Source organism: Notechis scutatus, chromosome 2, assembly GCF_049901735.1.
Source record: "Notechis scutatus isolate UNSWTSFEM ecotype Mainland chromosome 2, rNotScu1.2, whole genome shotgun sequence".
NCBI classification, from domain to species: domain Eukaryota; kingdom Metazoa; phylum Chordata; class Lepidosauria; order Squamata; family Elapidae; genus Notechis; species Notechis scutatus.
Genome location: NC_142010.1, coordinates 234,287,853 through 234,302,121, shown reverse-complemented (window position 1 = coordinate 234,302,121; position 14,269 = coordinate 234,287,853). Strand labels below are relative to the sequence as shown.

Genomic DNA, 14,269 nt, shown 5'->3' with positions numbered 1-14,269 from the left:
ATCTGCTGAATACCACCTCTGGAGGAAAGCTTTACATACAAATACTATAAATGTTTACAAGATATTTAATTTTATGTAACTGATTTCAAGAAGCAGTCACAGAACCCAAATATTATGACCTAAATAAGATAGCTGCCAAAGAAGGTATTTCCACATGTTGCCAAAATGCATAGGTATATATTGACTATGTAAATGTCTTCACAGTATAAAATTTAGGCCTTATGCGTGTTCCTCAAAACTACATGAGTTCTTGTCTGTATGTTGTAGGTCCCACTGATTAGGGATTGCCATCTGGTAGAACCACCAAAAAAGGTCTTCTCAGTGGTGACTCCTTCTTAATGAAAATCATTCCCCTGAGGTACAGTAACTTAGTCCCAGAGGTGGCATTCAACAGGTTCTGACCAGTTCTGGAGAACCAGTAGCGGAAATTTTGAGTAGTTCGTAGAACTGGCAATTGCCACCCCTGACTGGAGATTTTACAGTATCCTTCCCCTGCCATGCCTGTAGCGTTTGAAATGGACTAAGCCGAAGTCCACTCCGGTCCGTGTTTCCAGTGGAACACGGACCGTTCCTATGGGCTGATGCCGTTTGACAGCCGGCTATAAAAGGAGCTGTCAAACGGCATCAGCTGTTGTCCGCCAGCTGGCTGCCTTGTTAGCGCGGCAGCCGCAGCAACCCTTTATTGTTTCAATAAAGTAACAGCTGAAGACTTCGCTCTGAGTTTTGCCTCAGGTTATTCCGCCGCTTTACAACAATGCCCACTAAGCCACTCTCACAGAACAGGTAATAAAAAAAAATTGAATCCCACCACTGCTTAGCCCGCAACCTGCTGCTTTACTGTAAGGCCCTAAAAATGGTTTTGTCAACAGGCCTGGGGACCAGGAATGGAAACTGACCCAATGAAATGATTAATGGGAAGAGGTTATTTAGGCCAGCAAGTTCTCCCTGCTCAGTAAAGAAATCTAGATTAACAGATTCTTGACAGGTAGCTGTCTAGATTACACTTAAATGTATAGCAAGAGGAGCTCACCACTTTCCTCAGTAATTAGGCCTACCAATTCTTATCTTTATGAAGTTCTTCCTAATTCTAAAGAATCTGCCTTCTGTAACTAAACACATTCTGCATCTTATACTCTGAAGGAAAGATCTTCTGCTATTTCCCCATCCCTTTCCCCTTTTCTCATAGGCAGTTTCTTGTATTTTATTATTCTGTCAAATCTATTCTTACACTGAATATACCAGTATGGAGCCAACTGTTTCATGCCATGGCCTCATTTCATTGGCCTTTTTCCTTTGCCAAAATCCAATAGCTATTCACTCTTCAGTTTTCTAGGTCATCCTTTCACTGAATGAAAACCTGTCTATGAATCTTGGATTTTGCCTTCAGATCATTATGTGCAAAATGGTTTTACTGGTACATCTTGTTCATGTTTACCCAGAATTTTTAGGCTTTATTATTATAGCATTCTAAAAGGGTGACATTAGCATTTTTAACATGGAAGTTGAAGCCTCTTCTCTAACTTTAAGAAAGCACGTTTTTCTCTTCTCAGCCAAGTTCATTTCATTTGGTCTGTGAGAACTTGCTTTTTCAACAACTATACAATAGAAAGTGCATTCTGGAAGACTTGGGATACACATGCAAGTATTAAGAATCAAACTCGACTGGGAAAGGAAATTTATGTAACCCATAAATTTTAGGCTTGAGCAATAGAAAACATTGATTCTACATAACATTTTATAAGTAGCAAATTTATGGGTTGCATAGTCCCTGTCCCAGTCGTTAGATTCCTGAGTTTTGCCTGAATTTCAAATTTTTAAATGGATGCCATTTAAATTAAGGTCAGTAGGGAAGCCCCTCTTAAATATAATTTGTTATCCAAGTCTGTTATTATACATATAGAAAAGTGTGTTCTCTGTTATAACCAAGCTATGGAACCTGTTCCCTTTGAAGCTGTACTCAGTTTCCAATCTTTCTGCTTTCTTTAATTAATCAATATGTTTTAATCTGATTTAAATTAGAGGTAGTTCTTGACTTACAATCCCAATTGGGACCAGAATTTCCATCGCTAAGTAATACAGTTATAAAGGGAGATGTCACATGACCACACAGCGATCAAAATCCCACCTTTTCTGGTTGCCATCATAACTCTAGAGGTGGGATTTGTTAAGCAGAGGGAATCCCAGGTAAGGAGCTCAGGGGTGGGGAAGAGCCTGGGAGCCTTCTACAGGCCACATACAAATTGGGAGGGTGCTGCGGTGTGGTAAGAATGCAGAGAGGCCAGAAAAGAATATGCTGTGGCTCAGGGGATTCTTGGTGTGCCACGGCTCTAGAGTTACAACAAGTCCCTGAGTTACAGCAAAATTCAAAGCTGCAGTCATCCTGGGAAGTCTCAGCTGCCCTAGCCTGGCCCAATACACCACAGCCCTGGGAAGCCTCAGCCACCACAGCCCATCCCAGCAGCACAATGCAGCATGCCTCAGTCTCTGTGCGTCCTGCATGCCTCGCTGATCTTTGCTGGTTTTCTCCTGCTGTTGGTGAGGCACTCGCAGCCTGGCCCTATTGTAAGAGAGGAAGTTGTTGGCCATGGTTGGACTTTTTCCTGAGGCAACTTTTTTGCTTCATTATCTCGATCCTTTGGAAAAGTTGTGAGGCTTTTTGGAAGCATTGTGAGAAAAGGGCATCTGCCATTCTCTAAATAGTGCATATGTTCCCACAACACCCGAGGAAGACCTCAGAAGCAGTGGTGGGATTCAAATTTTTTTACTGCTGGTTCTGTGGGTGTGGCATGGTGGGCATGGTAGGTGTGGCTTGGTGGGCGTGGCAGGGGAAGGCTACTGCAAAATCTCCATTCCCTCCCCATTCCTGGGGGAAGGTTATGCAAAATCCCCATTCCCTCCCCACCCCACTAACCTGCTTTCCAGCTCTGTTCTCCTGTGCAGGGCAATAAAAGAAGACCCAGCCGATTAGCTGGGACTTGGGAGGCAGAGAATAGATGGGGCGGGGCCAGTCACAGGTGGCATTTTCCGGTTCTCCAAACTACTCAAAATTTCCACTACCTGTTCTCCAGAACTGGTCAGAACCTGCTGAATACCACCACTACTCAGAAGCTTTCTAAGAAGACCTTTGAAGCATTGCAAGAATGGGGCAGACTATTTGGAATGATGTGCCCAATTTGAAGAATTGAGGATGAATAAACAAACCATAGGTTCCCGTGGGCTGCCAAGTGCCTAAATTTTGATCACATGATCATAGGGGTGCTATAACAGCTGTAACTTCATTTAGTGCCCTGGTAACTTTGAATAGTCACGAAACAAATGGCCATAAATGGAAGACTACAAGTACTTAAGATTTCTAAAATTATAACATGCATTGAATGCCCTCTGGGAAGGTGGGCAAGATATAAATTGAATAAGGAATAACAACGGTAAATACTGGAAATTTTAAGTAAAAACTCACCCACCACATGCGGAGATTAATACAACTAGCTTACTCATCTATAGTGATTTGTTTTAAATGCCTACTAGAATCTTCTCAACTTGGATGGCAACTACAGCTTTATATACCAAGATGACTCAGCACATAATCTGGATCACTTACCAAATTAGTTAGAATAACTTTCAGTGGCAGGAAATGTCGTGATGTATCAAGCAAGATTCCTCGATATGCAAATCTTGGAAAGTCACTTATGACAGACTCGTTAACAAAATACTGTTGAAACAAACAAAAGAGCCATATGCATGTAAAAAATGTGGCAGATAATCAAATTTGACTTTTTGTGGTAAGATACATTTATTCAGGTATTAAATTTGACTTCCCAGCATATAAAAGTTATCAAATATCTTGCAATGCATTTAGCCATAGATTTGAAAAATTATGTATTTATGCAAATGAAATTACTACTATTCCTACTGCTTGGAAGGCTATATTTTATTACCTGAAAACTAAACATTAATGTATATGTTATATTCAAATATAAATACTGCTTAGTGTAAACTTCAATAAAATATTGACATACAGTTCCAAAGAGTATAAGCAAATAAATAATTTGTAATTGTGCCTACTGCTTTTTTTTGATGCTATCCCTTCAAGCTATTATCCAGAATTTTTCTGGACATCAACTCCCATCATAACTGAACTGATGTGGTCACTGCCTATGTAATGGTGAGAGTTGTCTGAACAATCAGTGAAATAAAGGACTCCCAGTTTAACCCTACTAAAATATAAGTAATAATAGACCAATAAGGAGAATATTGGAAGTTCGAGATTGAAATGATCTATTATAGATGATAGATAAGTTACTAAATAGAGGTAACAGAATTTCAGCAGAAAAATTACAGTGCATTCAGAAAGTATCCTCTTCACTTTTGTCAATTTTGTTATGCTGCAGTCTAATACTATAGTTGTTAACATTCTTTTTTTCCTTATTAATCTACACTCAATACCCCATAATGACAAAGTGAAACAAAATTTTAGACCTGAAAATGGCTGTCTTTAAAGAAATATGATATTTAATTGAAAAGAAGTGTTAAAGATGTTAAGATTTTAATGATTATTAATGATAGAACTGAATTGGAATGGAATGAGGGTTTATAATTACATATATTTATAATCTTTTTTTAAGAATATAGTGTGTATTATAAGAATGTACCAAGCAGAATTTGATTGGAAGTTATGTATTATGTATTATATTGAAGGTCATAACCTTAAGGTATATATTGAAGTTTAAATAAGAGTTGAATGGATGTAATTAAAAGATATAAAGGTGTCATACTCCAATTAGTAACTACAGGAGAAAATTGGTTTAATGAGAAAAGATAATATGAAATTGAAACAGAACAGACAAAAGTATAAATATAATGATTTGAATTGAGATGAGATAATCAAAATAAAATTGAGAAAATTAAAAGAGGGGAAAAACTGTATAGAAAATGAAGAATAGTATAAGATATGGAATAGAACACAAAAAGGAGCATGAAATTGAGTTTTGTGTCTGTATAAAGAAGTTCAACCTGGGACCATGCTATTTTCAAAAAAGATGTTTTACTTGTATTTTGTATGTGTGAAAACCCAAATAAAACTTTATTTTTTAAAAAAATGGCTGTCCACTAAAGGTTGCCATCTAACCGGACTGAGCTGGAGAGGATTTGCAAGGAAGAATGGCAGAAAATACCTAATCCAGGTGTGCAAAGCTTGTCACAGCAAAGACTCAAGGCTATAATTGCCACCAAAGGTGCTTCAACAAAGTACTGAATGTAGGGTCTGAATACTTATGACTATGTGATATTTCAGTTTTTTTTCTTTTTAATAAATTTACAGACATTTCTAAAATTCTGTTTTCACCTTGTCATTATGGGGTACTGAATGTAGATTAATGAGAAAAAAATAAATTTCAACAACTGTAGAATCAGACTGAAACATAACAGAATTGACAAAGTGAAGGGGGTCTGAATACTTTCTGAATGCACTGTATAAGAAGCCAGTGCAGATTCTGCCGTATTGGTTTATTGTATTAAAAATATTGTTCTCAATAAATAAACATTATAACATTACCTCTCAAAATAACCTCAAATCACAGAACAGCAACATCTGGAAGTGTTAAACCCAAACCCAAAGAAAATAATGTATCATCTGAGATACTCACACTTCCACAATCATCTTCATATAATAACTGGCTGAAAGTTTCCAAACCTGGAAAGAGAGAGAGAGAGAGAGAGAGAGAGAGAGAGAGAGAGAGAGAGAGGGAGAGAGGAGGGAGAGAGAGAGAGAGAGAGAGAGAGAGATGGAACTTTATTCCTGAACCGCCAAGTAATATTGTTTTGAAGCCAGATATTCCAAAGATGTTTAACTAAACAGTGGGTCTTGTTCCTAAATTTCTAAACTTTCTTTTAAAGAGAGAAAATGGATAGATGTTTGGGAACTCTACAATGTAGAGTTCAAATGGGATTTATTTGTGGCACAGTCCACATCTTATTTGCAGGGAATATGAGCTTTTCTTTTGAAAAGGTTGAGAAATGAGAGATGAAGATCACTTATATTTTCTGTCTCGAGATGAAGTTCACTTATATTTTCTGTCTCATCATTTCCTCTAAATATTTTCAGGAACAGCAAAGCCAACCCAATAGTAAGTACTAGATGGGCTATTAATCCTTACGTGTTGTACCTTGTGATTCTTGACTCTTGATGAATATATCTTTTCTTTTATGTACACTGAGAGCATATGAACCAAGACAAACTCCTTGTGTGTCTAACTACACTTGGCCAATAAAGAATTCTATTCTATTCTATTCTATTCTATTCTATTCTATTCTATTCTATTCTATTCTGGATGGGCTATTAATGTTTTGCAACCTAATTTAAATTTGCATGTTCCTAATTGATTATAGTATAGTATGGACCTCATCATAGATAGATTACAACTGTCTACATCAGTTTTTAACATGACCCGTATTAAAAAAAATACCTTACTGTTTGGGAGAAAAATCAATAGAATAAAAGTTTTAAAATAATATAAGAGTTGGGATTATATGAGAAACTGGAATTTGGGTCACCTAATAAAGCTAATTTACAATAGATTTAGGAAAAATAAATTAGAGGTTTTGTTTTTTTAATGCAATGCATAATTTGCAAATGTAAGGACCTGCCCCAGCTGGTCTCTCAGGAAAGCAAAACTCTTGAATCGCTGAGTTGAATCAAAAGAACTTTTACTGAGAGAATATGGTTGCAGTAAAGTCAGGCGGAATCTAAAAGAGTCCATGCAAAACACAAAGCAATTATTTCATGTCCCTAAACACAACCCCCCTGACTGGTTCACCAGCAGCCAGTGTGATGCTGCAAGGTTGTTTTGAGAACACTGAGATACTAGGCAGATAACAGTTCATTCTCAGGGTATGATAGCCTTGGAACCAGGCTGCAACTAACTGGGAGGGCGTCTGCTCTGTCTCTGAAAGCAGTCCCTCTCCCTAACTCCCAAGCAGTTACAGCAAAAACAAAACTATGCGAAAAATGCCAGCGAGCCATTTCCCCCGCGCACTTTCCTACAGAATGGCAGGACATGATAGTAGACCTGACAGCAATATCCATTGCTACAGACTGTGTTGACACTGTCAACCGAACCGATAGTTTTCAAAACAGAGTAGACATTTGAAAGGGCATAGGTTTATATCAGTATTAACCGTGATTGCTAAATAGAATATCTATGCAGAAAGATGACTTTTCCAAGTGATGCTTGGACCATCCTAAAGTTCATTATGATAATTAATCATTAGGATACCTCATTAAATATTATTACGATAATAATAATTATCATGATGATAAGAGCATGCTGGGTGAATAGAAAATTTTCATCCTCTGTTATTTTGAGACTCACCTCTTAATATTCCCCAGACTTTGTTTGCTTTTAGCACAGATGTGGGCTTTGATACTTGAAGATGATCTTAAAAGGGAAAAAATATTTAACACGGAATTATTATTCAGTAAAGCAAACCATGAAACAACCACTTAGAAAATTAGCACTCAGTTGCACACTGACTGCACATATGTGCAAACCAAACATGGAAGCAGATATTCTACAGGTTTAGTGAAAGGAAACTAAGCAAATCACTCTCCCACTACAGGAATAAACATTTCTTGATATCAGGTCTTATATTACTTGTGATTTCCCAAACTGAAGGAAGTTGCTCAGGGGACAGGTTTGTCAACCTGATTCACACTTCATCTGTTTTGCAGTGGGTAGGGAAATCAGCAAACATTTCTAAGAAGCTCACAGTATTGCATATGATTACAACAGTTTTCTCCATGGATGGGATCAATAGGTGTTATAGTACTCTAATGCCTTTCGTATGTACTAAGGTTTCTAGCTAAAGTGCAAAGACAAAGCACAAACAGAAATGTGTGCAGTATTTCACTATTTATGTCCATTTGCACATACATTGCTCAGAAAAGGAAATGAAATTTTCTCCAGTTTAGAAAATGTTCAAGACATTTACAGACACCCACATCCCTGAATAAATTAGGGGGGGAAAAAAGTAATGTTAACAGGATCAGAATTCCTTCTATTGAAATTCAGAATCCTTATGAATTCAGGATTACGTCATCCTCACTTCACAGAGAAACTTTAGTTAGTTAACTTTATTGTCATTGCACCTCGTACAACGAAATCAAACACCATCTTCAATGCACATCATGACCATGACCATGAAAATAAACACAAACACACATCCTTCACCCTCCACACATTGAACCAAAAAACCCCAACACCGGACCAATACTGCACTATACAGCTGAATGCAAAAGAGTTACTGCCCTGGGTAGAAGCTGTTTTTCAGCCTATTTGTCCTTGTTTTTATTATTCTGTACTGTCTGCCAGATGGTAATAGTTCAAAAAAAGGATTCCCAGGATGAGATGGATCTTTGAAAATGTTTTGAACTTTCTTAAGGCAGCAGGAGCTATAAAGCTCTTCCAAAGAGGGGAGAGGGAAACCAATGATCTTCTGGACAATGACGTTAACCCTCTGGAGTGCTTTCCTATCTGCCACTGTGCAATTGGCAAACCATACAGAGGTGCAGTAAGTTAAAATACTCTCTCTGGTGCAGCGGTAGAAGGTCACCAGCAGTTTTTTATTCAGTTGTTTTCTGAGAAGTCTCAGGTAGTATAATCTCTGCTGGGCCCTTTTGATGAGAGCTGAAATGTGAGCACCCCAGGTCAGGTCCTCTTTTAGGGTAACACCCAGAAACTTAAAACTGGCCACTTGCTCCACTAGGTCTCCATTGATAAGCAAGGGCTGGATGTCTGATCTGATCCTTCTATAGTCCACTATAAGCTCCTTGGTCTTATTGGTGTTGAGGACCAAGTTATTGTCTCCACACCACGAAAGCAACTGGTCCACTTCATCTCGGTAGGCACCTCATCCCACCACTGTTGTATTATCTGCAAATTTAGTAATAGTATTACTAGCATAAGTGGGAATGCAGTCATGCACATAAAGAATATAGAGTAAAAGACTCAACACGCAACCCTGTGGTGTACCAGTGTTAAGAATAAGGGCTGAAGAGGTATGATTACCTAATCTGACCCTCTGAGTGGCCAGATAGGAAATCCATAATCCAAAGGCAGATTGAATAAGAAAGTCCAAGGTCCAGAAGTTTAGACACTAGTCTATGTGGAAGAATTGTGTTAAACGCAGAACTAAAATCCACAAAAAGCATCCTCACATAGCCCTTCCGCTGTTCTAGATGAGTCAGAGCAGTGTGAAGAGTGATGGCTATAGCGTCCTCTGTAGATCTATTTTTTCTGTATACAAACTGGTGTTTATCAAATGTACGCGGAAGATCAGAAATGATGTGTCGGCAGGCCAATTTCTCAAAGCATTTCATGATGATAGGAGTGAGTGCCACTGGTCTGTAATCGTTGAGGTTATTGATAGGGAACTTCTTTGGCAGCGGAACAATGGTGGAAGCCTTCAAAGAAGATGGAATAGTGGATTGGGATAAAGACCGATTGAAGATCCTGGTAAAGACTCCAGCCAACTAATCAGCACAGTCTTTAAGCACTTGGCCAGAGATACTGTCAGGACCAGCAGCTTTTCTAGGGTCCACAGCCCTCAGAATGCTCCTTACCTCCTGTTCCTCCACAATGAGGTGGGGGCTACAATTGGCTGGTGGTTGTATTTTATCTGTCTCTGATGTCTCCACTTCAAAGTGAGCAAAGAAATGATTCAGTTCCTCTGCCAATGAAGCATCTCCCTCAGCAGCGATGACATTGGTCGGTTGATGGTTTGTAATTTGTTGAATCCCTCGCCACACCTGCCTCATCTTATTGCTATAAAAATTATCCTCAATCTTCCCGTTATAATCAATCTTGGCCTTCCGAATACCTTTCTTCAGATTAGCTCTGGCCACACTGTATCTTGCCCCATCACTGGACCTAAAGGCCTTGGTCCTGTCGTGCAAGAGGCGCTGGACTTCCTTGGTCATCCAGGGTTTAGTATTTTATTAAAAGTAAAGCCTTTAATGAGGAAAAAAATTGGGAATTTTTTTTCCTAAATCAGGGCATTGATTCCTGAGCATGTGGAATACTAATGAATTGTATGGGGAAGGAGATGAAAAAAGATTCAGAATGAGGAACTGAACCGGGTATCTTTGAGAAGGACCCATCTGGTAGAACACTGGATTGTGCTGCAGTCCCATTTGCGTTCATCAAATATTTCAATTATCAAAATATATACATCTAATTTGCAGTGAATTATTTGATGAAATACCATTCATCTACATTCATTTTTATAACTAGATAACCCATGAGTAATGGGTTGTGAAAATAACCTTGGGAGCCTTCAGGCCACAGGTCAGACAAAAGATATATCAAGTTAGAAGGAATGGGAGTGTGGGAAATGTCTCAGAAGGGATCCTCCCTAGTTCTTTGGAAAGTAAAGGCAGGGAAAGGCAGAAGTGCTTTCATATGCAAAATTCTGATACTGTAACTTAGTGAAGTTCATGATTTTGGTTTCTGATCTGAACTACCTCAAAGGGCTGACATTATATAACCAGGGGTGGGATTCTACCAGTTCGCACCTATTCGCTAGGACCACTTGTTAACATTCTAAGCAGTTTGGAGAACCGGTTGTTAGAAGAAATTACTGGCCTAATCCTGTAAGGAAGGCAGGAAGGAAACATTCTGGTGTTGCTTACAGAAACTGCATCTCCGTTAATCCTTATTACATTCTTGGCAGGACTAGACTTCCTGTCTCTGGAACTTCTCTGGAGTTTTTCCCCCCTCCTTTGCTGGTACTTTGCTTGTGTGGAGTGACCATTCAAAGTTACAATGGCACTGAAAAAAGTGACTTATGACCATTTTTCACACTTACAACTGTCGCAGCATCCCCACAGTCATGAGAGGCCAGGCGAGGAGATGCATGTCTCAATGTGAATGATATTGAGTTGGCCGCGCCCAGCTAATAACATGACCACCAAGCCACGCCCACCAACTAAGCCATGCCCACAGATGCAGTTGTTAAAAAATTTGAATCCCACCCCTGTATATAACTGTATCATAAAGACAAGTATGATGAGTCTTATTAAAGAAATGTTGACCTGTAATATTGCAATATTTTATTCAATTACTCACCAGATAAAATTATTAGATAAGAAGGTGATTATTACAGGTGATTAAAATAGCATCCAATAACATACCCAAAAGATGTAAGAAAATAAGGAAGACAGAACATAGGCACACTTATATTGTCAGATACTCACAGGCTTCATCTGATGTAATACTAGGAAATTTATCGCATTCGGAATCCTTTGAAGTGATAATCACCTGAAGCAAGGACAATTCTGTTTCACATAAGGATTTTTTCTCATCTTGATTCTGCCATTTGGAATATCCAAATATATATTCATAATACCTGGAAGTAAATTCAGTGGCACAGAAAAATGTATTCAAAATTTGCTTTCTAGCAAGATTGTCAGAAACTAAAGAAAACCCAAATCTAATAATAATAATAATAAAAGACAAGCTATTGTTTATTTTTTCATAATAGAGAAAGTACATAGTGTTAATATTTTGTGTTCTTTTAACAACTTTTTGAATTATTTCTGGTCAGAAATACTTTCCTTGAAGCTTGATTCCCACAGCAATATGTGATTCAACAATGGTTGATTCTAACCATAATGGCTGAGTTCAAACATTGAACTAAACTGAAAGTCAATAAGACAAGAAATAGCTCAGCATAACTGTATAACGCCCAATTACTGAAACAGAACTTTTAAGTAGATCTGAATATACCAATTCTTTGTTAAACTTTGGGTTTTGAAATTCAGAAAAAATTGTATTTTTAAGATCCTCTCTCAACACGCACTCACAATTTCCAGCCAACATGGAACTAGTTGCAGAAAAAGCCTTTGGACTGATAATTGATAATGTCATAACATTGCTGCACAAATTATGTGAATTCTGTAATCTGGTTACTTTATGACATTAATATCTCATTTGTGTGATTATTTCTTTATTAAATTTACATGCCACTTGCAGTGATTCTGAGTAATCATTGTGTTTATGGTGTTACTTGTTTTCAGCTGCAGATACTTTATGTTGGCCAATGGTATTTTCTGAAGGTACCACCTTGGGAAAGTTTGTTCTAAGTTGAAAGGAAGTTGTCTCTGAGATCACTTCAATGTAATTATCCTACCTATAATGGAAGGGAGCATTAACCATGTATTTCCTTCTGTCTGTTGCTTCACTGAAGTATGCTGAGAATCTTCACCATCACCATTTAAATTTATTGGTAAAAATGCATATTTTTATACATTTGGGTGCTAAATGTTATGCAATAGTCAGTGCATTCTTTTATTGGTAACAGACCTACAACCATCCCAAGTTAGTAAGTACCAGACAGACAAGAATCACACGCTTTCAAAAATAATGAGAACACAGCCTTCCAGTGTGAGTCTTGGCTGAGTAAATAATGAACAAAGATGACAACCACTGTGCGGAATAAAAGACCAGTTAGTAAACAAGCCCTTCAAATTTCTCCGGAGAGGCAGAGATTGGGTTGGGAGGTTTTCAGTGAGTGCTGATAGGCAGCTCATTGTAGAAAGACTCTAAAACGCTTCTGTCCTATGGGTTTGAGAGCTAAGAGTCAAGGGAGAAGACATTTTTGCTCTCAGCAGTGGTGGAGCCTTTCATAAGGACACAAAGACAGTCAAACTTATTTTCTAATCACCTTCAAAATGGTGAACTTAATTTGATAAGTGAGGTGTTTTATCTTCTTTGGATTTAAGAAATTTTAAATAGAGTCTCAAAAATTTTAAATAATATACAATTGGCAAAAAGCAAGAAAAAAGGGTTTTGATTTATGAAAGTTTGAAATGGATCAGAAAACCAGAAATATTGGTCGTTTTTGCTGTAAAACTTGAAAAACAAATATATAACTAAATAATATGCTAGAATGGAATTAAACTCAAATAGGAAGCAAGGTTGATTAAAGTTGAAAGTGGATACTGGAAGGAACCAAAGCACCAGGCGGAAAAGAGTTCAAACGAATGAAAATAATTTTAAAAACAACACCTCCCCCCCTCTACCTAGACTTTCAGAATTTCAAGACATGGAAGACAATACAATTGAGATTATCAAAATGGGAACACACAAGCCAATTCAGAAAAGGATCTGGATCTTGATGCTCTGTAGACAGAAGCTTTTCGGCAACCAATGCAATCAGAAGGCCAGCTTAACAGTCATTCAGTCCATGCCTCTCCAGGGTGTGTAATAGTTGGTTTGAACTGAACTGAACTTAACTGAACTCGGATCTGAACTGCTGTTTTCCTGGTGGTCTCTGATTTTTGATGTTCTCCGATTTCTGATGTTTATCTCAGACATTTTGTTGCAAGGTTAGGGTAACATCAGTGCATCAGTCTGATGTTACCCAGCCTGGCAATGAAACATTTGCAGGAAAACAATCAAGCTCATCCATAATTTAACTCCTTAAGTATTTTTGGACTTTGGCTCCTAGCAACCTCAGCCAGACTAGATCTGAGGTGAGAGTTGCTGGGAATCGTCGTTCGATAACATCTCGTGATAAAACAGCCTCTCTTCCCCGTCCAACTACAGATCACATAAAACAGTGCAGGATGTAAATTCAGCACCCCCATGTGATGGCTAAGCAGCTTCTGCTTAAATGTACCCAGAAGACGAAAACTCCCCACGCTCAAGATAGTCTCTTTCGCTAAGGCTTCATTAGGAGAAAAACTTATCTTGAGGTTCTGCAAGCATCATCCCGGAGTTCCTTCTATGCCGAGGTTGCCATGCTGATCACACACACACACCCCCACCGCTCTATTCCGCTGCAACTCATCCCAAAGAGAAAAAAGGCGCTCACCTGCGGAAAGCGTCCTGCAACAAGGAGCAATCCGGACCCGCGGAGGATCCCGGGCCGTGGACGATCTGGAACTGATCGGGTACTAGCCGGAACCTCTCTGGGGAGACGCGAAGCGACTGAGGCAGCGGCCAAAGCGAGCCGAAAGGGGACGAATCCGGAGGCGTCCCGGGGCTCAAGAACAGCAGCTCCTGAGGCCCCGCGGCCCACCTTGGATACCGAGATGAGGCCGCCAGGAGCCCCGAAACGGCCAGGAACAACACGAACAGTTCCATACTCCCCATCACCCGCCTGCTAACTCGGTTGCCGAGACCGACGACCGCACCCTCCGCGTCGCGGTCCCTGACCTCTCAAGAGGAAGGTCCTCCCCGGCAGCTCCCAGTCCCGCCTTCTTCATCCTTCC

At 39.0% G+C, this 14,269-nt stretch overlaps 1 protein-coding gene across 1 annotated transcript in view; it reads right to left on the bottom strand.

The window, feature by feature from the left end:
- HEXB (hexosaminidase subunit beta) overlaps positions 1-14,269 on the bottom strand; it is a 25,515-nt gene extending 11,246 nt beyond the window's left edge. The window contains exons 1-5 of the mRNA XM_026670462.2: positions 13,870-14,269; positions 11,249-11,400; positions 7,368-7,433; positions 5,643-5,689; positions 3,599-3,709 (exon numbers count right to left, since the gene is read on the bottom strand). Of these exons, the coding sequence (XP_026526247.2) occupies positions 3,599-3,709; positions 5,643-5,689; positions 7,368-7,433; positions 11,249-11,400; positions 13,870-14,150 (657 nt within the window). The 5' untranslated portion in view covers positions 14,151-14,269. The remainder of the gene's footprint in view (positions 1-3,598; positions 3,710-5,642; positions 5,690-7,367; positions 7,434-11,248; positions 11,401-13,869) is intronic.